The sequence below is a fragment of the Simochromis diagramma genome, unplaced genomic scaffold, assembly GCF_900408965.1.
Source record: "Simochromis diagramma unplaced genomic scaffold, fSimDia1.1 OVJJ01000610.1, whole genome shotgun sequence".
Classification (NCBI taxonomy): Eukaryota; Metazoa; Chordata; class Actinopteri; order Cichliformes; family Cichlidae; genus Simochromis; species Simochromis diagramma.
The window spans coordinates 181,361-208,795 of NW_024387063.1; the positions used below are offsets into that span (position 1 = coordinate 181,361).

Below are 27,435 nucleotides of genomic sequence, written 5' to 3' on the forward strand. Positions count from 1 at the left end.
ACAAGGATACTTTGAAATGATTTGCTTACTGTAACTGTCCACACATTAGCTACCAATTACAAGCAAGAGAAGCCCAGCTGTCGCACAGCCTCAGCATCATTCTCATTCACTAGCTGGCATTTTTGTGCATTTGTATGACTATCCTTTGACCACTGAAAAAACCTCATAATTCATATCTGGACTCATTTATTAGCTGCTTTCTCATAAATCAGCTTTTACATGGCCCGTAGTTGTAAGCAAGCTTTCCTATAGCACCATAATACATGACACTGTGGACCGGGTTTGCTAACACAAACTGTGGTTGGTGGGTTTGGTGGTTCTGACCCTCTTGTATTTGTCACAAACTGATTCACTAATGTTTGCGTTATTTCATATATGGGCCATGATTTCACAGCCTATGCAAAGACATTCAGAATGAAATCACAGAAGAAAAGAGAGAACAGGGGGATCATGATGATGAAATCGGACCTTATCCTGAAAATAATCAGGCCATACATGAACATCAGCACATCTGATCCATGCATATACGTTAATAACTTTACATTTTTAAAGATTGCATTTAAAGGAAACAGTTAGAATTCAGGACCACGGACAGCTCATACGGTTTTCACTGTGATCTCACGAGCTGTGCATACATGGCTGTTTGTAGTGGTTGACCTACACAAATTCAAAACGTGAGATATAGATCACAGATACAAAAAAACCTGCATATTTTTTTTAAATTTAATTTACTTAATTTTTTTCCTAAACAAATCCACCATAGTAAAGTTGTGGTGGCACTGTTAACACAACCAGTCTGAGAGTATAGAAATGAACCTTTGTCAGTCAGACATTTACGGTTTGTTCTGAAGATGGACGAGATGTAAGTTGTCTTAATACAAGAACAGAGCGTGATGTCAAAATACTGTAGCACAGTTCACAGTCCTACTTTGGGCACCTGTCAGTTACTGAACCCTGTTTCTATTTTTATGACTCTGTCTGCCACACTGCCTACGTTTAGCATACACATTTATATGGTTTTCTGATTACAATTAACGAGCGGCGCCTGTCCTGTTAGTAAATGACTTGCAGCTGAATATCATCTCTCAGTTTGCCTAATTGTGCTTAACTGCACGACTCTTGGAAGACTATGCATGCCATGTTGAAATGAACAGATTGTGCCTATCATTAGAACAGCACAACTTTTGCAAATCACACGCAAACCTAACCCCACCTATCAGTACTATGTGGAAATGGAGGTGCTCACATGCTATTTTGTCCCATCTTTATGTGCCGTATAAATGTATGCCCTAAATTAGAAAAAAAGCAATATTGTATTTTTTTAACCATGTGTGAGAAAGGCATGAGATTTAACAATAGGAGTAGCATTTAGCAGTCAATCGTACCACCCTTTCTAAGAAACAGGAAGTGGACTGAAACAATGACAAAAGGGCTGCACAAATCAAATCTAAAACTTGTTAAATGTTGGCATCTGCCACCCTGCCATCCATCCATCCATTGCTTTTCCTGTTCCAGCCACTACCTTCTTAATCTCACTCCCTCCTCCACTTCTCCACAGGTTGGTTGCTAATTCCAGTAAGAGGTCATTTATTAACAGACACAGGGACAGCAGCCAATCCCCTCATTCTCTCAATGGCTTTTTAACTGCCACAGCTAAAGGCAATGCTGCAGATTTGAAAATACCTGACCTCAGCAAAATAAGCAAACGGCTTCAGTCTTCAATCACCGCGTTCATGAGAGCACTCAGGACATGAAGCAAGTGAAACAGCATGACGTTTACGGGTGGCTTGAGGTGATGTTTAACTACAGGTGATCAGAACAATTGTTTTAGGAATGTGCACACGCTGCATGGCTGCTGCTAGTGGCAGTTTAATAAGTTAACATCTACTTTTAAAGCATACTTAAACATTATCAAGTTTCATGGACAAAACAGATTTTGTCAATAATAAATGAACAAATGTTCTCGATGAGAACATCACAACGAGGTTCTAGTGAAAACAAACAGCTCAGAGCAGCTTGTTTAAGGGAGTCTAGACTGAGATAGTTAGGTAGTTTAATAGTAACCTAAATGAATTTAAACTAGATCATTTTAATCAGTGTAAACTGAACTTCCGTTTGCCCTTTTTTCTGCCTTGCTTGATTCATTTTTCTCATACACTTTCCCACAGCATGATATTATATAACACTGTAAACCTGACATACACCACATCCACTGAATAGGTTTGTTGTTCATGATTTAATTTATTGTGGATGACTTTCTGTTGGTTTTATGATCATATGGTTTTTCTTTTTTGGCCTGCACAAACTACTGCTTACTCACTTGGAGCATTAAAGCTTAGGGGACATTTTTCTGGGCAGATAAACAAATGGATGAGGTAAGAGAACAAAGGGTCTGTTTTGATATCATTAATCTGACTTTTCTGCTGTTCCGTCTCTCTGTGTCTGTCATTTATTGCCTTGCCTTTCGCCCTCTGTTTATTTTTGTCCCACTTTTTTTCTCCTGTGACAATCAATTTAAGGTGAATCTAGAGCTCCAAAATTCATTCATGTGAGACGGCATCTACTGCTTTTGAAGACAATTCTAACACTGAGGATGCAGTCGCCACTGTCAAAGGATGAACCTGCCCACAGTGTATTGATGTGGCCAGTAGAGGGAGCAGAGAGTATGCTGCTGGTGGTGATGGTGATGGATGGATGAAGTGGAAAGCGAAGTGCATGGAAGAGTGCGAGAAGACACAGAGGAACAGCTATGGGTGACAAATCCCTAAGAGTTAAGTTGAAGGAGAGGAGGCAAACGTGAGGAGCAGAAGGCTGTGTAATCGTGTTATACATGACCATTATGATCTTTTTAATTAGTATCACAACTTTTGCTTAAATCTTTCATGAAAAAAGGCACCAGTTAAACAAAGCTTTGATGCCACAATATTAATTTACGATTGAAAATCTGAATATTTTAATAGTCAAGACAGTTATTAAAATCTTTAGTAGGTGAATGCAAAGATAGGACTAAAACCAAAACAATTTTGAAGAAAAAGTTAAAACCAATACTCAAAATAATAAAAGAATAGCACCTGAATGGACCACCAACAGTAGGGTCCATTGTATATACCTAAACTAGGCTGGCGTCTTTGACGTTAGATTTATTCTTTAGTCAAGATTGGGATTAGAAAGTGATTTAACTAGTTCCTCAGGGAAGCCTGTGGCACGTTGGCATTTTGGTATTGTTTGCTAATGCTAACTGACATATTTCTGTCTCTGAATTTGTTTAAATGCTAATAACCATACACAATTAGTATGTTTTCTCAGACATGGATTACACTTAGTAGCATACAAAAAGAAAAAAAAAGCTCTCCACTAAAAAAAAGAAAAAGAAAAAAAGGTCATGGCCCTTAATTAGGCTTAAAGAAACAAGCTCTATATCTCTATTGCCCTAAAATCCAAATTAATTCAAATAAACTGGGAATATAGGCTACAAACACAGGGTATTACAAGGGAGATTTATCTTAAACTAGACGCTCCCTAATGAAATACAGACTGGGAAGAGGGAGACGAGGTATCCCTTAAGAGAGAGTAAGTGTGAGATGGAGTGAGCGGATTGAAAAAGAGTGATAGTCCTGTGCGTCAAAAGTGTGAGATTCAGCAGTAGAGACAAGCAGAGAGTCAATGAACCCCCAAAGAGAGAGCTGAAGAGACTCCAGAGAGAAAGACAGAGTGTTTCAGCTGCAGAGGGAGGAGGTGTTTGGACAGTGATGACAGAGGATCTCACTGCTGGGAAACACCTAGCTATCAACCTGCAAAGATGCACACACGCACACACACATGCATACACACACACACACACACACATATACAATTACATATGCTAACAGTGTGTTAGCTTTACCTAAGTTCACCTGAACTCTATTGTCTTGTACAATATATGATAGAAATGATAGGACGTAAAAAAACACAATACATCTGTGTAACAGATGCAAATGAATGAAGTGTTAAACAATGGCCTAGGTCCAAACATTAGTCAGATCTTTGGACAGGTTTAACTGTAATCAGCCTAATCACTATCTCCTAGCCTTCACCTTATTTAACTCAAATCGCTGAATTAGACCTCTCATTCATGTTTTTGTTGTTAATGTCGCCTGTGTATTGTTATTTCTATCAAGTCTGTGCTTTAGTTTAATAATTAAAAAATCATTTAAAAGTTTTTTAGTAATCATTTACGTAGCACTGAATCTATGCATTGCACCTACAGAATCTAAAGATGCGCCTAACCAAGCTCTACGGTCACGTGATAACTTACCACTCCACCCTTTTATCTAAATATCCTCACCTTGAGCTTAAAAAACACTCAGTAGGGTGCTCAAATTGAGGTTTCAAAATAGGCCTTTTCAAATGAACAGTAGCTACACGCGCCTTTCATAAAAGGTGGACGTAAATAAGATAAACACTAAACGTCACGAGTATCCCTTCCAGTGTTTAGTCATTATTTTGATGGCAGCAGGTTTAGAGGTTAACTGGAATGTCCTGTATAAGTATTGTAAGCCTGGTGTGCTGTTGTTTCAACATTATTTTAATCATGTAATTATAACTTGTTTTTGCATGTTAAAGATTGAATTCATATCCCCAAATTTCTTTACAATTCACTGGTACTGTTCAGAGAATAACATGCGAACTACCCTAAGTATCAAAGTATCAAGTCAAGGTCCAAGACGTGCTGCAACATGAGGCTTCTGTTTGCTGCTGTCCCGCTGAGGAACAGCGCTTTGATGATGATGATTGATGGCACTGATTAAGATCTCAGAGGTCACTCGCCACCTTCACTCTGCTCGGTCTATCCCTGTTCATGGCATTGCCATGGCAACTGGCAATTCCTCTCTTCGCTTAGTCTCCACAGTTACCGACCTGCTCTCATTCATAAGCGTTGCCAGGGAAACGCAGCCCATGCTCATTGATGGAATCTTGGCATTGCCGCAGAAACGGGGATGGGAAGTGGGTCTCCCAGCGATTGATTTTCCAACCCCTCCAAACACCCGCATCTCCCACCCACATACACTTACACACATAACCCTCACCTACCCTGCTGCCCCTGCAGCTCCCCCGTTCTAACCACAGATCCTGAGCCTGCTGACAGGAACACAGCACACAATGCAAGAGCAGCTTCTTTGCATGCAGACTGATGCTTACCGGCGCATTGTTTTACTGCATGGAAACACAGACACACATATTAGACACGTGTGTGTGCATACATAATGCATGATCAGATGACAGTGATGAATGAAGCCCAGGTAGAATGGATGATCCACTTTCTCTGCTTCTGGTTTATTCTGAAATGGCCGTATTGTACAAACATCAGACATCCCACACACACACACATAACATAGATGTTATTATTTATGCAAATGAAAACCGGCCAAACCTCTTTGTAGACTTGGATCTTGATTTCACTAATTGGTCTTCCTGTGAACAGTTCTTAACCTTTTTGTTAGACACAGCTAAGAAGCAACTATTATTTCCATGAGATAAAACAGGAAAAATTATCCATACATCCATTACTTCTGATATTTTGTGCACGTATTTTAGAATTTTCAATGGTTACTTATAGGTCTTGCAGTTGATTTCAAGCCTTTACTAATTACCTTGGATGTGTACCAGTCTTGGCCAGAACTGGCAAAACCCCAAGCTGCAGTTTGGGCACAGGACTTTCTCTGATCATGTCTTTGTCTTAAGTGTTTGAAGTTTTTACAAAATACATCTAATTACCAAAATTTAAAAAATAAGACCCTACTTGTACTTATACAGAGGTTCTCTGTGTGGTTTCTACTGTTTCAATTGGATCCGCCTTCTTAAGAATTTAGCTAGGCAAGCAGTTAACTAGCAAATGGGGCGTGATAGCCTAAAGTGGTAGTTGCCATATCAACAGACTAGTATGTGTATGATGTTTCTTCTCGATTGGGCTGCGATATAACTGTAAGTTGCACACATAAAATAATGTGATTCACATTAAAATTAAGCCACTGTAACATGGACATGACAAAAACTTCAGTTCCTTTAATGGCTACTTGAGGCTGGTTTCAAAGGTGACCTGCCACAGCCTGCCATGCCAAACTTTGCATCAGTACAAAGCAGTACCTGATTAGCTGAGTTCTACAGAATGAAATCGTACAGTAATTAAAAAAGATGAATATGATATTACATTAACAACCAAGCTTATTTTAACTGAATAATTAAAAAAATGATCCTAACTTGTCTGCCATTTTGGACCAGTGGAAGTTTAGGGTCAAAAGTCATAGAGGCAGAGACGAGTTGGCAACCAGTTTGTAACCAACGGTCGCAGGTTAAAAAAACAAAAAACATTAAAAAACATTCTTGCAATTGATTAGGCCATTAGCCAGTTGCCCCAGTCACTTATTCTATTGAGTGTTCATTGGTGGTGACTTGCATTGACTTGGTGAAGTCAAGTATCCCAGAATGCATTTCATCTGAAACCCCACAGAAGAAATAATGGAAGAGAGCAGCTAAGGCTGTAAGCAAAGTTTTAAATATTACTGTTTCTGTGACACAGAAATATATTTTTTAAATATTTTCAGGGAAGAATGTAGATGTGTAAACTTCAAATATCTGCTCGATTTATTGCCTATTAGTGAAAGTGCTCCTAGGTTTCCAGAGATCAGGGAGGTTGAGGCTCATCGTTTTCAAAAACCCTGTGTGCTTTTGCTACTCAGTAGAGGTTAAACACAAAACACGATTTATAAAGATAATTTCTAACAGTTTGTTTGGCTTATTTTAGTGTTTTATTTGTTCCCGATCAAATCAGTTAGGCTGAGATTAAAGTTAAGTTTCATAACTGCATTGTTTGATTTAACTTTAATGTCTCACTGGAGAGCTGTCAGTATATTTGGAATTGAATGTCTCACTTTATTCCCTGATGTACAAATGTGCTGTTCTTATTTTAACAGCTTATTCTGAATCAAATCTAACATTAAAGATATTTTAATCCAGGAGGAAAAAGCAGGAACATCTGGAGCAGCATGTTGATACGTAGACATCCTGAAGACTGCTCCAGAAATGATTAACTTGTGTTTTTAACATTTATTCATTTTTTTCCCCAAACACCAGCTGTCTACTGTTTTGGGTGTCAACTAAAATGAAAATAAAAGCATTCTAACATCAGACCTGATTTTTTTTATCCAATAATCATCTTGAGTCCAGACTGCCATGTGAAATACGAACTACCAAGAATGCAAGTACAGACTTGAATATTGAGAAATGTCACAAACACAAACTGGAAATGGAGACTGCCTTCAAAATAAAGGTTGTGCCTTCTAAAATGTGTTGACCACAGTGCACAGTTTTACTGAATGTTAAATGAATGTTTGCACATCACATTTTACTGAAAACTTACAGTGTCAATACATGTGTGTATGTGATGCAGGCTCATACAGTTATCTGTATGTAGAAGCATACAATGTTAAATGTTATCAGCGTATACACAACACGGTCTGTGTGCAAAAGCCACGTGTGCTGCATGTTTAAACACACACAGACAACATGAAAGAGCCTTGGACAGGTTCCAGCCAGTCACACGTGCATTAGCTGTGCTGTGTTTGTGTGCATGTGTATGTCTATGTAAATGAATTGCACATAGCCCATGTGTGCCTTGTGTGGAAATAGTGTAGGAGTGCCATGTGTCATCACAGTGTGAACTCCTGTCCCCTTAGTGTCTCCCACTGAGCCCTCAACCATTAAACCCTCCACACATATTCACACATGTACTGGACAATATACACATATACATATTTAAGGGATGTGTTTGAACCTAATGTAACAGATATTCAAATTGCATCATGTGTCTTATAAATCCAATAAATGCTGCTTTCATTGATACTAATCTAAACTTAGAGCGCTAATTCTTTGTTTTTCTTTTAAAAGCTTTTCTAATGTATTTAGTAGTAAAGAAAGATTCTTTAAAAAGACAACATGTCAGAGAGTTTTCCTCAGTTCTTCTGTGAATTAAAGCCATCTTAATTGTTTCAATGGCTTCATTTAAACCCAGAATGATTCAATGTTTTCGGCTGAAGTGATTGGTGGTGCTGTCATGATCATCATGATTCCTACCTAACTGGGTTATGATAGCATGAAGCCAAACATCTTAATTATCCTAAAGTTTTTGCACAGTACTGTATGTGGGCCAAATGCATTATTACAAATAATACATTTCCTCAGTGTACTTTTAGGGACAAACAATAACTTGTGCTCTGGTTCCTAATTAATTAGTTTTCTGCAATTACTTTATGTTTAGAAGCTAGAAATGTGGCCTCATATTTAGGAAAATACAATCCAGATTGGCTGAATGGACACAAGCTTTTTGTAAGCAGAAGCAATATCACAGTATACAATAATAATGCTGCATTACAACCTAAGGGTTAGCCAGTGCTTCCAATGAATTCCAACAGATAATGAAGAATAAACAATGAGATGACTGAACATGTTTTGTAGCGTGCTGTTCATTTCAAATTTGTTTGTGGAACAGTCATGATGCAGTACAGCATTTATATTTTCACTCAAACAACTGGTTTGTTTTTTACTCATTTCATTCTTCTCTGTTTTTGTCCACTCCTCTCCGTCTCCTCATAGCTGAAGCTTTCATTGGCAGCAGCAGGACAGAAGCACTCATTCTCACCACATTCTCCACCCTCATCACCCCCTTCCTCTTGCTTTCCCTCGGTTAATTTTCTCACTCTAGTGTTATTGCTGATCTCAGCAGACTACTAACACTCAGCTGATGGACTCTCTGTCCCTCCTTCTATCCCCACCCAAACTCACTCCTTCCCACCACCTTTCCTCCGTTCTCTTCAGTTTTTTTCTCCTCTCTCCTCCTTTTTTCTACTTTAGCTTCACGTATATAGGAAGGAAAAGGACAAATTGAGGAGGTCATAAAGAGGAATGAATCATTCTTTCCCCTGGTCACCTGTGTTTTATTAAAATGTATGCTGTGCTTTTCTGACCTGTCTGGCCAACTTAATGGCTGGTTTTCAAATAATTAGGAGAGGCAATTTTCTTATATCGGTGGGCAGTATTCTTTTAATGAATACTGGGAACATTTGCAGAATATTTTCTTTAGTAGGTACAAAAGGTGCTTCCATTTCCAGGAGTAGTTGTGTCACTAGAAGTTTAACTTTCCGATATGTTGTATTTTTACATTTTCTAATTTTCTGTGTAATCTAATTGTCAAGTAGAGTCACTGGTTGTCAGTTCTTCTGCAACCTTCATTTCATTCCTCTGTCCTTTAATTATATTGGGACATGCCTGTTGCCTTTCTCCTCCTCACACAATCTTTCCCATGGCTCTAATCTTTGGTTTTTCCATTCACCTCTCTCCCTTGTTCCCTCGATCTCTGCCGGACCGGCTGATTTGCCCACCTGTTCCTCCGTCTCTTGCCAGCATGACTGCTGGACTTCACAAGGACACGACGTCTGGACTTCTCTGTCCTTGTTAGCGTGTGTCTTTCCTTTCAGTGTGTTGTTGGACACTTGTGTGCATGTAATGTTCTTGAACGTTTGTGTTTACAGCATGTTTGATTTCTGGAGTTTTTGCAGCCAAAATTCCCAACATGTATAATCATGCTGCCCACTGTGAATTGCCTGACTCCAATTCACTCCATCCATCAAGGTTCATCAATATCATTGCATTTGCATGACTATATACAGTGTGAAAGGATGGGTTGTAACCAAGTTGCAAAGAAAGAAAAAAAGTATCACAGTTTTGCAGCAAGTCTGTCAGACAAAACCAGCAAATTATCCACTCAAAATGACATCAATATTAGAACTTATAATATGACACTGCCAATGCATAAACAAAGTACAGAGATGCAAAACTGCGTCGCTGGCTAGGAGTCCGAAATAGATCCAATGACAGTTGTCCAGATAGCACCCAGAAGTCCTGCAGGGAGCATGTCCCTTGAATTTTAAACATTCACCAGGTTGTGCACGTGGAGTCATCCCAGAAGGTTAGACAACTAGAAGGAAGTTCTACTGTAGGACATCTGAGGAAGAGCGTTTAGTTTTTGAAACTTACATCAAATTCTGTCAAATACAAAAAACTTTCTGTTTCTTTGAGAATACAATGTCTAAGCTAACTGTGCAGCTGACAGCTTTTAGTGAGGATAACATTATCTGTTCAAAAAGCCATTAGCCTGATATTGGTACATCAACACAATCGTTATTCACCATTCACCCTAATCCATCTCTGGTTATTGCCCTACAATTGGCCAGTCTAGTCCAAAATAAAGTTCAAGTTGAAGGGTTATCATCTTGAAGCAGCAGTGGAGATCAGAGGCAACTGCAAGTTGGTACACAGCTGACAGCCGTGTTTAACAACTGTTAGAATTCATATCATGGTAAGAACCAGCTAAGCAAAGAGAAACAACAGTCCATCATTATTTTAAGAACTGAAGGTCAGTCAGTCCAGAAAATTGCTAAAACTTTGGTTGTGTCCACAAGTGCAGTTGCAAAAAATCAAGTGCTACAACAAAACTGGCGAGCATGAGGACCGCCCCAGGAAAGGAAGACCAAGAGTCACCTCTGCTGCTCAGGATAAATTCATCTGAATCACCAGCCTCAGAAATTGCAAGTTAACAGCCACTCAGATTAGAGCCAAAATAAATGCCACACAGTTCCAGTAACAGACACGTCTCTACATCAGCTGTTCAGAGGAGACTGTGTGAATCAGGACTTTATGGTCAAAAAGCTGCTAAGAAATCTAAGGAAACGCAACAAGCAGAAGAGATTTGTTTGGGCCAAGAAACACAAGGAGTGGAGATTAGACCAGTGGAAATCTCTGCTTTGGTCTGATGAGTCCAAATTTTAGATCTTTGGTTCCACCTGTGTCTTTGTGCGATGCAGAAAAGGTGAATGGATGGTCTCTACATGCATGGTTCTCACCGTAAAGCATGGAGAAGGAGGTGTGATGGTGTGGGGGTGCTTTGCTGGTGACATGTTGGGGATTTATTCAAAGCTCAAGGCACACTGAACCAGCATGGCTACCACAGCATCCTGCAGCCACATGCCATCCCATCTGGTTTGCGTTTAGTTGGACCATGATTTATTTTTCAACAGGACAATGACCCCAAACACACCTCCAGGCTGTGTAAGGGCTACTTGACAAAGAAGGAGAGTGATGGTGTGCTGCGTCAGATGGCCTGGCCTCCACAGTCACCTGACCTAAACCCAATCCAGACGATTTTGGAAGAAATGGATGCAGAGTGAAGACAAAAGGGCCAACAAGTGCTCAGCGTCTCTGCGAAACTCCTTCAAGACTGTTGGAAAACCATTTCAGGTGACGACCTCATGAAGCTCATCAAGAGTGTGCAAAGCAGTGATCAGAGCAAAGAAGAATCTAAAATATAAAAGATGTTTTGAGTTATTTCACACTTTGTTTACTACATAATTCCATATGAGTTCAGTCATAGTTTTGATGCCTTCACTGAGAATCTACAATGTAAATAGTCATGAAAATAAAGAAGAACCTTTCAGTTTTAATATGATTAAATGACATCAGAGTAAGGAAATGATAAAAAACACGCTGTTAAGAATTACTGTACACAAATTGCTGCAAAGGTGTGAGAACGATTGCCAAAAGAGGTCACCTAAAATATTTGATATTGTGATGGAGAAAATCTCAGTGTGATCAGAGGTCAGAGGTCAGAGGTCAGAGACAGTGATTGCATATCTTGGAAAAGGACACTTTAGGCTAAAGAATTCAGGACAGACATGCTTGTTAACTCTGTGTGTATGATAAACGACAATTACTGGCTTACCTTTAACACTCTGCTGCCCTCACATTGTGTGTCTGTGGGTGTGTGTTTCTGTCTGTAACTCTATTTTTGTTCACGAGGGTGTGTGGGTGAACACAAAGCACTGCACACTGAAGCAGCAGCTTTGTTTGAAAGACTACTTCATTGTGCAGTTGTATGGTAAATGGCAGGCTGATCAGTAGTGTTTTCCTCAAACCACAAAAACAGATTTTAATACAGCTCTATTGTGCATTTACCAAGAAGGCAGACCCAAAACTGCTCTCCAGAGTGGCACTTAAAATAAGATTGTTTCTCCACCCCAATAGCACGTCCCTTAAGAACCACCTGTCCACCCTATTTTCTTCCACCTACTTCAATATTGGTTTATTTATTGCTTTAAACCAGAAGCCAATGCTGCTGTTTTTCCAGTGAATACAGTCAAGCTCATAATGTAACTCAATGCCATTACTTTTGAACAAGAACAGCTGAGTGAGTATCATCAGATATGTGGCCACTACAATCACTGTACAACCTTACATCTATTTTTTGTCCTTCTTCTTCTGTGGGTTGCGGCAGATAACCTGCAGGGGACAGAGCTTGAGGGTATGGGAGAACGTATAGGGGAGAGATGAGCCTGTAAATGACTGCAGACCAATAATGATAATGGAAGTGGTGGCAACAAGACAACTTTCAAAAAGTACGTGCTCCGTCTCTGACCTCGTTTTTCTCTCCTTGTTGGACTTAAATTCCTCTCTCAGTTGTTAATGCAGTTGTTCTGTACCCACTGTGACACCCCTGTGTACCGCTTCTTAATATTTGATTACATTTTGATTTGCTGCTGTAATGTTACTGTAATGTGGCATGCTTCACATCAAAGTTAGCCAGCATTACATGCACACAGAAGGAGCTATTCATAACTCGTAGGGCCTGAGTCGATACGGCCGAGAACCATTTTCATGAAGACTGGTTTCATCTCATCTGTCCTGTTTCTGACACAAAAGTGAGCTCAGCTTTCCCTGCAGTGAGTCAGAGTTTTCTGTTACTCTCCGTCTTGGGTTCTGAGGTAATTTGGTGTCACTGCCAAATACACCAGTGACTCAATAGAGCATCTTTACCTACTGAGATGGGGAGAAATGCTCCAAACCTCTCAGATTCTATTTCTCAAATGTACAGTGTGTTCTTGCACATTTTTATGAGAAAGAGCAAGACGGTTTTAATCTTAAGCATGGTATGCTAAATTGGGAGCTTTAATAGCAGGGACAATCGTTTATAGTTTACTTAATGATGTTTAATTTTGCTGTATTCAAGAGCAGCACGTAGCCTTTTCAGTGATTTGTAGATCCAACATACACTGCTCAAAAAAGAAAAATAAATAAATAAAGGAACATCCAGCATAGCATCAAGTCAGTTAAACTTGTGGGCTAAACTTGATCTGGTCAGTTAAGTAGCAGAGGGGATTGTTAATCAGTTTCAGCTGTTTTGAGGTTCATGAAGTTAACAGCAGCTGCACTAAAGGGGCAACAATGAGATAACCCCCAAAACAGGAATGGTTTCACAGGTGGAGGACACTGAGATTTTCTCTCTTCTCATCTTTTCTGACTTCCTTTCACTAATTTTGCATTTGGTTAGGGTCAGTGTCACTGCTGGTAACATGAGGTGATACTTGGATCCTACATAGGTTGCACAGGTAGTTCAGCTCCTTCAAAATGGCACATCAATGGGTCCCTGTGTTGAGGTGTGGTCGGCGGTGCCGTGCAGACGCACCTGCATGTGCGGCTGGTAGCTTGTGAGCTGCAGCCGCAGTAAATAAAATGGCTCAAAACAACACACCCGCATATCTCAATCACACCACAGTGCCATTGCCAGAAGGTCTGTTGTCTCCCAGCACAGTCTCAAGAGCATGGAGGAGATTCCATAGAGGAGAGCTGGAAAGTACAGTAAAAGGTCCTTAACACATCAGCAGGACAGAGACCAGAACCAAGGAGGAACAGGATGAGCACTGCCAAAGCTACAAAATGACCACCAGCAGGCCATTATTGTTAATGTCTCTGATAAAACAATCAGAAACAGACTTCATGAGGGTGGCTTGAGCATCTTACATCCTCTAGTGGGCTCTGTGCTCACTGCCTGGCACAGCGGAGCTTGATTGGCAGCTCCACCACCGGCACCGTGCTTTTCACAGATAAGAACAGGTTCACCCTGAGCACATGTGACAGATGTGAAAGAGTCTGGAGAAGCCGTGGAGAATGTCATGCTGCCTGTAACATCGTTCAGCATGTATGGTTTGGTGGTAGGTCAGTGATGGTTTGGGGACACACAGACATCTACAGGCTAGGCAACAGCAGGCATCAGGATGAAGTCCTTGGACTCATTGTCAAACTCTACACTGGTGCACTGGGTCCTGGGTTCCTCATGGTAACAATGCAGGCAATTGCCGGATGATAAATTAATTGATACCATTGACTAGCCCGCACACTTGCCTGACCTAAATCCAATAGGCAATGCGTTTCAGTCCATCTGACACCACCAGATTGCATCTCATACTCTCCAGGAGCTCAGTGATTCCCTGGTCCATATCTGGAAGGAGATCCCCCAGGACACCATCCGTCATCTCATTAGGAGAATGCCCCGATGTTGTCAGACATCAAACACGTGGAGGTCATACAAAGTACTGAGTACCATTTTCAGTTCCTGCAATAAAATTTTGGCAAAATGGACTAGCTTGCTGCTCATTTCATCACTTCTGTCTTTGAATTCAGCCTTTTGTAGGTCAATCAAATGATGTGGCATCCTTTCATTGCATTACCTGACCCATATCTATATTGATATGGGTCAGGTAATGCACGATTTGTTTTACACCATTGAGATGTGATGTTTTTCCAAAATGTTCATGTCTATTTTGTGCAGCCTATCTTTTTATGGTTTTAATCATATGTTTACGCTGTAGATAGGTAAACTCATTTAACTCTCTGTATGTCATGATAACAGTATAGCATCATTAGCATGATTGTACATTTCTGCACTGGTGTCTATTTGTCTATTTCTCTGACAGAGAAAAGGATTATGGGAATTTAACAAATGCCTAGTTGACTGGGTACTGCTTAACCAGGAAAGGGAACGGTCATAGCTGACTTCACAAAGAAGAGAACGAAGTTCACATCATTCAAAAAAAGATCAAAGAAGCACAGTTGAGCAGCTGAGAATCACAAACAGGGGATAGTTTTGTCTTTGTCATCACCCAATCGCTTCATTTTGGTGTAAATAAGTTCTTTGCATATTACGGTTTCTGTCTTCTTTGTGATAAAGTTAAAGAACCAGCAAGACCACAAACATGAACAAGACATTACCAGTTATTCCACAAATGCTTAACAATGCCTCAGGTGGCACTAGACAGCAACAGAATGTAAAAGCTCTGTACAGTAACTCGCTGATCTCTACAACTGTCACTAGTACACTGTAAACCAGGTATTAGTACCTGTGCTGCTGCAACATCAGGTTCTAGTTCTAGTTCTTAGTGTTTTTCTAAACCCAGCCAAAACTGCAACAAATTAGAGAAAGAGGTTCTGTAGGAAAAAGAAACGAAAGAAAATGTTGTTTTCTTATGCTAGTCCCTTCCATGGCTACAGATGTTAGTGGTGTCAATTTAAAATTTTGTTGTTTACTTTTAAAATTACCAATAACACTGCACCAAGCTATCTTAAGGAACTTTTAAACCCATATGCTCCTGCTAGGGCTTTAAGGTCATCCTCACAGTTACTGTTGGTTCAGCCCAGATCTCGACTGAAATCTAGAGGTGATCGATCGTTTGCTCTAGTTGCACCGGAGCTGTGGAACAATCTCCCGATTGGCATCCGGGCGTCTGATTCTATTCATTCTTTTAAATCACGGCTAAAAACATATCTTTTTAAACTTGCCTTTTCTACCAGTTAAATGCTGGCTTGCTTGCAGTGACCTATTGACCTATTGTATTGTATTGTATTAAATTCTCTGCTATCTTTCCATTATTGGTGTCTTTTATCATGGTGGTACAGTCTTACCTTGCTATAACCTATGTGCTGCAGTTTACTCTTATTGGTGGCTTTTATCTGTGAACATAATCCGTTACTGTGTCAAGTTTTGTCCCTTTTGTGACGTACCAGTGCCAGTTGTTTTATCAGTGGGAATGCCAGCTAGTTCTAGAGTCGGTGCCCTGTCCTTGTAAAAAGAGGTATAAGCTATGACGTATGCAATTTAATAAAAGATAAATCCTTAACAATAACTTTGCCTTATAATGAAAGCCAATGAGACTGCACATGCAAAAAAAATATACCTGGCTGAAGAATGAGCAAGGTTTATATTTAACATTGTCTCCGTGACCATCCATTAGGAGAATCACAGGGGCATATATGGTGTCCTCTCATTGACTGACTGGCCCAGACTCTACTATAAATGATTAAATTACTTTGTGACGTCACAGTACTAAAAATCAATGGACTGTCATCCTTGAATACTAAATACACTAGTCACTGTGTGTGTGTGTGTGTGTGTGTGTGTGTGTGTGTGTGTGTGTGTGTGTGTGTGTGTGTGTGTGTGTGTGTGTGTGCGCTCCTGCTCCTCTTTTCTTCCTCTCATTAATTCTTGTCCTCATCAAGTATCTGTCTCACCAGTGTGTTCGCCAAGAATGAAGTCAGCACACGTGCATGCACACAGGCAGACACACACACTTCACGACACAGTGGCAGAAGCCTTCTCAGTCACGACTCACACAGCACAAGCACACACTCTCCCAGAAACCAATAGAGGAGATAAAAAGTGAGAAAGAAAGAGAGTGACAGTAGTAACACTAAAAATTGAAACTAAACTAAAAGTCTGAAGCCTTATTTGTGTACCCCAGATGCTGCACTGTGTGTTACATGAGTTAATATTGCATTGTTGGATGAGCTGGATTTATTAAAGCCAAAAATACTGGCCACTGCACAGTGAAGGTAACCGCCATAATGTTAGAACAACTTACTAGTTATCTTTCCTGCAAAATTTCAATATTGGCCTGGCATTGATTAGCACTGAAGAAAAAGTGAAGAAAATGATGTAAAATGGACAAGGTTCATCTTCTGGGCACGATGAGAGACACTTTTAGACATTTAGTAGTTTATATGGTTTACTGTATTTACATTTTGTGTATTTATAGTGATATACATGCTTTATTCTAGACAATAATATCAATATTCTTCATGTACAGTGTTCCCTCATTTATCGTGGGAGTTATGTTCCAAAAATAACCTGCGACAGGTGAAATCTGTGAAGTAGCCAACTTTATTTTTTACAATTATTATAGATGTTTTAACCTCCTAAGACCCGAACTCTTTCCACAGTATGCATTTTTAATTTCTCTTTGATATTTGGGCATACTGGGGCCCAATGAATGTAAAAACAAAGAATTACCAGATTTTTTTTTAACCTTATTTTTGTTTTTAAGAAAAATCTTCGTTCAAAATTTTGATAGAACAGTAGCAGTATAATGTCCTCGTAAGTGGATATCAGGCCCTTGTAGAGCAAAATTGAGTATTTTGGTCTAAATAACCCAAAATGTGATGTCGCCAGGTCCTAGGAGGTTAAGGCTGTAAAATCCCTCACTACACACTTTATACACTTTTCTCAGACATGCATCGACATTTTCACACTTCACCCACAGATGCCTTTGATGGTGCAAAACGTTTTGTCGACATTGTTGTGTTTGTTGGGAAGAAAACTTACAAACACACAGTGCAGCACTTCAGAGTCACACTGCTAGTGATCGAAGATTTATGTAAATTTGACAAGCTGGACGCATTCTGTACTGTACAGGAGACACAGCACGAGATTGATTGACAGTGGTCTACAGCCAATCAGGATGCAGAACACAATGCGCTGTAAAAAAAAAAAAAAAAAAAAAAAAAGCATGCAAAATTGCATATAAAAAAAATCGCATATAAAAGAAATCAGCAAAACAGTGAGGCCACGAAATGTGAACCGCGTTATAGCGAGGGACAACTAGACCTTCATGTATAAAGGGGAACTGCTACCTGTGAGAGACTTACATGTACTGCTGTGAGGTTTCTTATGTAAGGCTAAGTAACCTCACCTGAATGACTGAAAACAACTGTCCAAAACAGCGTACAGACACTTTGATTTTTCTTTTAATAATTACTTTTGTCAAATATAATATTCAATATTAAGCACCTCCAAATCTGAGGCCATGGTCCTCAGCCGGAAAAGGGTGGAGTGCCCACTCCGGGTCAGGGACGAGACCCTGCCCCAAGTGGAGGAGTTTAAGTATTTCGGGGTCTTGATGATGGGAGAAGGGAGCGGGAGATCGACAGACCGATTGGGACAGCGGCTGCAGTGATGCTGTACCGGTCCGTTGTGGTGAAGAGAGAGCCGAGTGTAAAAGCGAAGCTCTCAATTTACTGGTCGATCTACGTCCCTACCCTCACCTATGGTCACGAGCTGTGGGTAGTGACCGAAAGAATGAGATCGCGAATACAAGTGGCGGAAATGAGCTTCCTCTGACGGATGGCAAGCCTCTGCCTTAGAGATAGGGTGAGAAGTTCGGCCATTAGGGAGGGGCTCAGAGTAGAGCCGCTGCTCCTCCACATCGAAAGGAGCTAGTTGAGGTGGTTCGGGCATCTGACAAGGATGCCCCCTGGGTGCCTCCTGGGCGAGGTTTTCCGGGCATGTCCCACCGGGAGGAGGCCCCGGGGCAGACCCAGGACACGCTGGAGAGATTATATCTCTCGGCTGGCCTGGGAACGCCTTGGTGTTCCCCCGGATAAGCTGGATGAGGTGGCTGGGGAGAGGGAGGTCTGGGCTTCTCTGCTTGGGCTGCTGCCCCCGCGACCCGGCCTCGGATAAGCGGAAGAAGATGGATGGATGGATAATATTCAATATGCATCTATATTCTTAAATATCAATATTCACAGAATAGGACATTTAATCTTAGTTCATCTAAGACCAGTCAGATCAGCCTGGAGGCTGCTTAATGACTACCTGGCAACTATCAGTTGCTAGGGAAAAATTAGTATTCCCCAACTGGCTGGTCAGTGGTTGTAGGTGGCTTTTAGCGGTTGGGGAAATCAGTCACAAAGAGGTGCATGGTGCAGTGTTAAACATTGTAAAACCTTGTAGATCCTCTTGTAGATCTGATGTTATTTTTGATCACAGACATGTGACTTCTTTGATATCTCACTGGCATCTTTGTTTGTCCAGATATCAGCAATGGTAGTACCAGGCCTCAGTCACACAGGCCTAGAAACCAGGTGGTGACCAGTAGCTAGAGAAAATAGAAATTCAAGACTTTGCTGCGGTGTATTACTCGTGATTCAATGACAAATTTACGTGTTTTGCAATAAATTGCAAATAAGACAGTGGTCAGAGCTCCTGAGGCAGCACTGCTACACTGTACAAAAGGGAAGACCACATCTTAACCCTAAAATCGCACAGATATAGCGTTCACACATAGGAAGACTACAGAAGGTTGATTTCAGAGTAAAATATACATAGTGGCTTTAAGTATGATTACACTTGGCAATATAGGCCAAGCATAGTAATTGTGCGTAATTGTGTGTGTCTACATACAGTGTCTATGTGTGTGTATGCACCATAAGCTACAAGCAGAGTGTGTTATATAGGCTGTGGCGAGTGATTGATCGTAGGGAGCAGGGAAAAGCAGGTTACTGCAGCGCTTACACACACACATTCATTCCCTCTCTCAGCGCGCTCCTCTTGGCATTTCTCATTTCCCTCTCTCTTTCTCCCCCCTCCCCCCTTGTTCCATCTCCATCTTTGACTTCCCTCCTCCTCCCATTCCTCTTCCAAACCTCTCTCTCATTCTCCATACATCACTTTCACTGCCGCTGTCCCCCCAGCCATCACTTTTCCTTGCTTCCTGTGGTCTCCCTCCTCTTGCTCTAAACTCTTCTCTGCTCTCCATCCTTCTCACGCCTTCTTTAACAGCCAAGCCCATTCTTTTTCTGTCCTGTTATCCAGAGCCCAGGGGAATAGAGAAACAATGTCACGTGTCTTCTACTTCCACCTCCTCCTCCTTTTTCCCTCCCTCTGCTCTCTAGCTGCAGTAGTACTCTACTGCTACTCTGGCAAGGGGCTTCATTGCTCTCAGAGGGCTCACTCTGCTTCTCTCGCTCTACCCATATCTACATCTATCCATTTACTGCATCTATCCATCCATCCACGCAGAATGCTGCAGGACGTGTTGAATTTCAGTGACTGCAGTTTAAAGCTGTATTTAAAGTTGAATGTAAACATGGCAGCTATGAAGCACTAACCGTTGGTTCCGTTATGATGTGAGATGGCACTTGGATGTAAAAAGCCAATATGTGCATACTTAGCTAATGATTTTAAAGTAAAACCCTTCTTTGATTAATCTGAGACATCTGAATGTGTCAGCTTCATGTCTGAATGGGCACCCTGGTAACCTTTTCATAAATGAAACAGCAGTCTCATTTATGTATCACTTTCAACACAACACAATTCTGAATGTATGCAATCACATTAAAAGATAGGCAGGCACAAGGTTGCTCTATGTTTTCCCTGGATCTCAAATTGCTCATTTCACTAACGTGACAACAATTCAAAGTAATCCAAAACAAACCAAAAAATCACTTTCTTTTACATTGTGTTGTTCCCCACCCACTTAGCGCTACAACTTTACAATTATTAAAATATTTAGCCTCTTAGCATATTAAAAGGTGTTATAAAAAGGGCAAAATGTTTTCACAAATTACTGAAGCTACTGATGTCACCTGCGATCAGGTTGTGATTTGTGAAAACAACAACAAAAAAAACCCTACAAAACAGTTTGACCAGGCTTGAAACTTAACCTAAATATTTATCATGACGGCTTTGGCTGCAAGGTGATTGATGCCTGTTGCAGTGGTAATTTCTGAACCAAATGGTAGACATCGGAGGTGAAGGGAGCCATCAAGCTGAAGGAGTCCTATCAGCTTGGTTATTTTGTGGGACTTACAGGTACTGACAGGTCAAGCAGAGTGTGGGTATGGCAGTAGCTGAAGTAAAAACATGTGTGGGAGGGCACTGAGACCACAGAACAAGAGAATCTAGCAAACTGTCAGGTGACTCTGGTGGAAGGAGCAAGGATCTCCACAATTCTCCACAAAATTCTGCTTTAGTAGAGGAAGCAGACTCTGGGGACGACTGGCACGACCCATCCATCACTTGGGTTGAGGTCACTGAGGTATTTCAACAACCCTTTGGTGGTAGGGGTGGATGAGGTTTGCCCTAAATTCTTTAAAGTTATGGATGTTGTGCAGCTGTCTTGGTTGACACACCTCAGCAACATAACAATGACATGGTGCCTTTGGACTGGCAGACTGGGGTGGTGTTTCCGATCTATACTGCTGGCCATAGTAAGACTCAGTTCTGGTGGGTGCTGGACTTTGCCAGGGCTGCCCTGGCAAATTGTGTTCATTTCTAGGCGCAGCCAGGTGGCAGAAGGCTTCCACTTTAGTGGCCTAAGGATTTTGTCTCAGATTTTTGCAGATAACATAATTCTGTTGGCTTCATCAGATGGTGGCTTTCAGCTTACACTGGAGTGCTTTGCAGCCAAGTGTGAAGCAGCAGGAATGAGAATCTGTCCGAGGCCATCATCCTCAGCTGGAAAATGTGGTGTCCCCCACTCCGGGTCAGGGATGAGTTGCTGTTGCTGACCAAAGTGGAGGACTCCATGTATCTCGGAGTCTTGTTCAAAAATGACGGGTAAGGGGATTGGGGGATTGACAGTTGGATTAGTGCAGCATCTGGAATGATGCTGACACTGTACCAGGCTGTCATGGTGAAGAGAGAGCTGATCATATAAGGAAAGCTGGTGATTTACCGGTCGATCTATGTCCCTACCCTTACCTACGGTCACATGGTTTGGGTAATGACCAAAAGAATACTGTTGTGGATAAATCAAGAGAAATTTGTTTTCTCTGAAGGTTGGCTGGACTCAGCCTTAGCGATACGATGAGACGTTCAGTTATTAGGAAGGAACTCAGAGTAGAGCTGCTACTCCCTGCACATCAAAAGGAGACAGTTGAGGTGGTTCGAACATCTGATTAGGATGCCACCAAGGTGCCTCCTGGGTTAGGGGTTCTGGGTATGGCCTATTAGGAGGATACCCTGGGGCAGACTCAGGACATGCTGGAGAGATTATGTCTCTCCACTGGCCTAGGAAGGCTTCAGTGTTTCGCTGAATCAACTGGAAGAGGTGGCTGGGGAGAGGCAGGTCTGGGCTTCTCTGCTTAGCCTGCTGCCTGGATGAGCAGTATCAAATGGATGGATGGATGGATCCTTGTCACACTAACAAAATTATCTATTTTAGTGACAGACCTCTGTGAAGGGTTCATCTGTGCAAATCTTGCACAAAAGACTGAACAGGGAAGGAAGCAACCCCTAGTCCATATACTGAGAAAAACAGCAAGCTTTTGGAATTTGAAAAAAACAAAACAACTACACAGAGTAAATAATTAGACTGTATCGTAAAATGACTCCTGCCTTTTACTGTTTTTTAGATCATCCCAGACAAAAAGTTCTAACTTGTGACTCATGCTTTATATGAAAGTTACCAGGGTGGTTGCTCTTCTGTAAAGCTTCGCCATCAGTGGCAAAGCCAATAAGCCATCAATACAGTACAGTACTACTGAAATGCTCTTCATATAAGGCTTAGCAGAATGTCATAAGTAGCAGCCCTACATGATGTCCATCTTTTACGTATCACCTTCATGGGGAAATAACTGACTGATGATGATTATCAGGTATCTGGTTAAGACTAAGACTCAGTAATTATATTTCTAGGATTTTGATGGTGCTGTAAAATATGAACATTTGTTGTTTTCTTTCAATCATCTAGCTGCAATTTCCATGGTGGGACAATCTATTGGTGCTCAGTGGCATAATGAAAAGTTAGGTATGGCTCAAGCTAGCTCCCATTTGCCATTTGAGCTTAACTGTCAAAGGAAAGTCAGTGAAAGTCCATTTGTGATGTTATTGTTGTCCACACTCTAGAAAAAATCACTTGGGGAGAAATTTATCTCCACCAGGGGTAAAAATAATTCAGCAGAGGCAAGAACATGTAGACTGCCCCCCAGCAAATCACACTGAGTGTATTCCCAGTCCGAAACCATTTAATTTTTTTTTCAGGGAATACAGTTGAAGAACAACCTGTTGTGCTGCTCATCAGTAGGTGAATCCACTACGCTGTAAATCCCCTGTGTTAATCCAGCATATCTATAATACCCCTTAAACCCAATAAATGTTATAATTTTCCTTACTGCTCTTTTAGAATTCTCTTTTTTTCCTCTAAGAAAAGAAAATTTTAGGGAACCCATTAGATGGGACCTGTATTTCCATTCCCTTACAAACCCAGAGACCTCTAATATGGTGCTCTACAGCAGGACAGTTTGGTTGTGATCTGCCAAAGATAAACAAAAGAAACTACAGTATGCTACTTTCTGAAAAAGTGTTGCATTGTGCGTGGCTTGTCATCAGTTCTCTGGAGACACTATGTGGTAGCAGAGGTGATAAAAACATCACTACATGTGAACACACCTTACTTGAGGACTGGCTGCGATTTATGCTTGCCTGTTTAGCTCCCATGGCATCAGTTAACATCTTGTAAAGCTGAGTGACATGATGATGGGGGTAAAGCGGAAGGGCTAACAACACTACCTCAAGCAGTAAAAGGCCACCAGTTTAAAGCTCTAGTTAAATCCAGCTGGGATTTTCTCTACTTCTTGTTTTAGCTTCAGCAGCTAGCGCTTTCAGCTAACTAAATACAGATGGAATAGCAGAAGAAAAGAGAAAGAAGGATGCAGAAAACTATGCTACCACTCTGTTGGCTATTGCCATAACAACAAACCAGCTCCCCTATCTCTTGCAGAAGTGACATTTCACTTTGCCCTGGTTGCTGCTCCCTGCAGGGACGCTCTGATCCAGCCTGTGTACGTGTATGTGTGTATGTGTCCTCATTAAAGGAAGAGTGACTGAGGAGGAGTGGCCCTGATCACAAACACACACACACACACACCTTGTCAAACCAGACCTCTGCTGAGTCTGTGTGAGTGTGTTTGAGATTAGAAAAGACACAAAGTCAAGCTACTTGATGCAAACACACAAACAGACTAAGGATTCATCTAAAAATTATTGATGATGTGTTGTCTGTAATAATGTTACACTATCACCGAAATAAGTGTGTGTATGTATATGCGTATCTGTTATTTGCCTATTTCTCTTCTCTACATCTTGTTATCATCTGTACCCCCCACCCACCCACTATGGCAGCCATATTTAGATCACACAGCAACCACATGACTACTCATGCCACCTGCCGGCATATATGTAAAGACAATGCAGCTGGGTTGGAGACATGACAATATGAGCAGGGCTGTTCACTGGCATTTCAATGATATACTGCTGCAGGAGCAGAGATTCTGACATGTTACAGTCAGTAAAGATGAGATGTTACGTAAAACAATACTGTGATTGGTGTTTCCTGTTTCAACATCTATTCCCATATCAGCACCGATACAGTGGTTTTTGTTTTGTTGTTTTATTTAGAAGATTGCAGTGAGTCCAGCACACCTCAAGTGCCAGTATAAATGGTTAATGGGAGTGTGTTGATGTCACAGATTGAGGGAGTACTAACCACCACATTAGTTGTAACTGTGGCTTTAGACACATCCTGTTTCATTGTGGTAAACTTCTGTTGTTTAATTTCCCACCTTTGTCTGCTCAACAATCTATGATTTCATTTTGTTAACTCCTTCTGTACTTATACCCCTCATTACTTAGTCTGATAGTCTCTTTACCAGCTCCTGCTCTACCTTGTTCAAAGTTTGTCTCCTTGTGCCTCGCCTTGTGTTTTTGTCATCCGTGGTTAAGAGCCAGTATTCAGGCTTCTTTACTCTTGGATATTTATGATGTCATAGAATATCACAAATATGGTCATCTCAGGCACTGAGCTCTGGCTATGAGCAAACAAGGTCCACCCACTCTTCAAATCAGAAGAAAGTTTCTTCAAGGGAATTGAGAAAAAAGCTAAAACATCTTGTTGTGGAGAGAAGATGAACTGAAGGGCTGCTCGAAGAGCCATTATAAAATCAAATAGTATTCTTTTGAACCATAAACTATAAACCATACAGAATGACTCCATTCATAGAGTCCAAGAATAACAATATGGAGCTAGAGGTAAGTGTGATGGACCCTCTTTGATATATTTTGTTTGCCTCCATTCGTGTCCCCTATTAAACATGCATACCATTGCAGGACACTAAAATACGCAGTCATATGAACAGCTTACAATTAAGTCCAAGTCAGGTAGTAAGCTGGCATGTCATTGGTTCTAGTTCTCCTTGAGTTTGACTATCCATAAAAAAAAAAGCTATGTGGACTCCAATGGAGTTAAATGAGCTGCTCACAGCTTCCTTTTGCAGAAACCTGTCTAGGTCCAGACCTTTGACATATTCCATCTGACTGGGCGGACTGATTCATCTCGCACTGTGACATGAAACTCCAGTTTCTCAGCTGAGGAACAACCTGTCCATTGACCGCTGCAGAAGGATCAATGACTAGTCAGTCAGCGCCATGAGTATGACTAAAGCAATTATCTAATGATGCACGACTGTTTATTCTGGCACTCCTGAGGAATGGCTACAATACATAAATGGAAAAACGTGGTGAACCTTAAGAGATTTAAGAGCATATATTGGTCTCTAGTGATTGATTTGGAAAAATCGAATTCTTGCCCGAATGAAATCAGTTAGAGCAGAGGAGTGTCAGACTCAAGATGGAAGCTGAATGTAACAACCTGGAAATTCAGTTATAACGCTTGGCAGAGACAATATTTCAACATTTTCTGTCCTAACTGTAAATCTAGCCTCGGCCATCAGGTTAGAAAATGAAGAGAAATTGGCTGACACTAGTGTCGTTATGTGGACCCACTGCTGTTTTTTTAAAGCTGAAATGTTTATGTTTGTGATAAATGCCCAAGCAGAAATTAAACTGAAAGGAAAATTACAGCAGGACAAATGTCCACTTTAGGCTAATTACAGATGTATGAATCCCCACACAAATATCCCAAATTATTCACTCCAGAGGAACAAATTTTAACAAAGCCTCACCATGTGATTACCCCACCAAACTTGGAACTCGAGTGAAATGGGTAGCCATGGAAACACAGCCTACACATTTCAGTGTCCAAAAGCATGTACACATTAGGAACCACTAACCACTACAAACACAAACAGGCACAAACACAGACAAGAAAATAAAACCTAATCTTAACCCCACTTAGAAGAACATCGCTAAAATAAATCCAAAACTAAAACGAGAGCTGTGGACTCACCCGGTGAGGACAACTACAAAGTCCATGACGTTCCAGCCGTTCCTCAGGTAGGAGCCCTTATGTAACGCAAAACCGAGAGCCAGGATCTTTATTCCAGACTCGAAACAGAAGATGGCTATGAAGTAGGGCTCTGTCTCCTCCTGCAGGGGAGAGGAAAAGGATGGAAAGGCAAAAATGGGAGAAGGAATATAAAAAGTGAAGTTATGGGTAGTTATGTGAGTAGAAACACAAAGAGAAGGGAAGAGCAGATAGAAAAGTGAAATGTAAGAGAGAAAAAGAAAAAGGGTCAAGGAGATTTTTTCTTTAGGGTTTTTGTTTTTAATGGAAGCCTAAAACTTCTTTACACAAATCAGGCATAACATTATCCCTACTGTTAGGTAAAGTGAATAACAGAGATTATCTCTTCATCATGCCATCTGTTAGTGGTGGGATATATCAGGGAGTAAGTGAACATGTGGTCCTCAAAAGCATAAGGATTTGAGCCAGTTTGAAAAGGGCCAAACTGTGATGGCTAGACTGGGTTAGAGCGTCTCCAAAACTGTAGCTCTTGCGGGGTGCTCCTGGTCTGCAGTGGTCAGTAAGTCCAAGGAAGGAACAGTGGTGAACCAGCAACAGGCTCATGGGTGGCCAAGACTCATTGATGCATGTGGGAAGTGAAGGCCAGTGTTGTCAGATACAACAGATTAGCTACTGTAGCTCAAATTGCCCCAAAAAGTGAATGCCGGTCCTGACAGAACGGTGTCAGAATACACAGAGCATCACAGTTTGTTGTGTATGGGGCTGCATATGCAGACACCTATCCACTGACGAAAGCACCACCAAAGATTAGAACTGGGCCACAGAGCAATGGAAGAAGGTGGCCTGGTCTGATTAATCATTTTGTCTTTCAAATCACATGGATGGCCGGGTGTGTGTTGCTTACCTGGTAAGATGTCAAGCCAGCAGAGGCTGCTGTGCATGCTGGGCCCTGTCATCCATATGGACGTTACTTTGACACATACCACCTACCTAAGCATTGTTGCAAACCATGTACACCTTTTCATGGAAAAGATATTCCCTGATAGCTGTGGCCTCGTTCAACAGGACAATGCACCTTGCCAAAAATGCTTCAGGAATGGTTTGAGGAGCATAACAACGAGTTTGAGGTATTGACTTGGCCTCCAAATTCGCTAGATCTAAATTCGTGGGATGTGCTGGACAAAGAAGTCTGATCCATGGAGGCCCCTTCTCGCATCTTAAAGGACTTAAAATATCTGTTGCTAAGATCTTGGTG

General features: G+C 41.1%; 1 protein-coding gene and 1 long non-coding RNA gene across 19 annotated transcripts in view; one reads left to right on the plus strand and one right to left on the minus strand.

Annotated features, from left to right (window-relative positions):
- cacna1ab (calcium channel, voltage-dependent, P/Q type, alpha 1A subunit, b) overlaps positions 1-27,435 on the minus strand; it is a 149,732-nt gene that overhangs the window by 80,177 nt on the left and 42,120 nt on the right. For all 18 annotated transcript variants that reach the window (XM_040045198.1, XM_040045210.1, XM_040045209.1 and 15 more), the window contains exon 3: positions 26,163-26,302. In XM_040045198.1, the coding sequence (XP_039901132.1) occupies positions 26,163-26,302 (140 nt within the window). The remainder of the gene's footprint in view (positions 1-26,162; positions 26,303-27,435) is intronic.
- LOC120742077 lies at positions 1,394-26,728 on the plus strand. Its single transcript, XR_005697753.1, has 3 exons — positions 1,394-1,407; positions 16,105-16,114; positions 26,631-26,728. It is a non-coding gene; the product is annotated as an uncharacterized LOC120742077 (long non-coding RNA).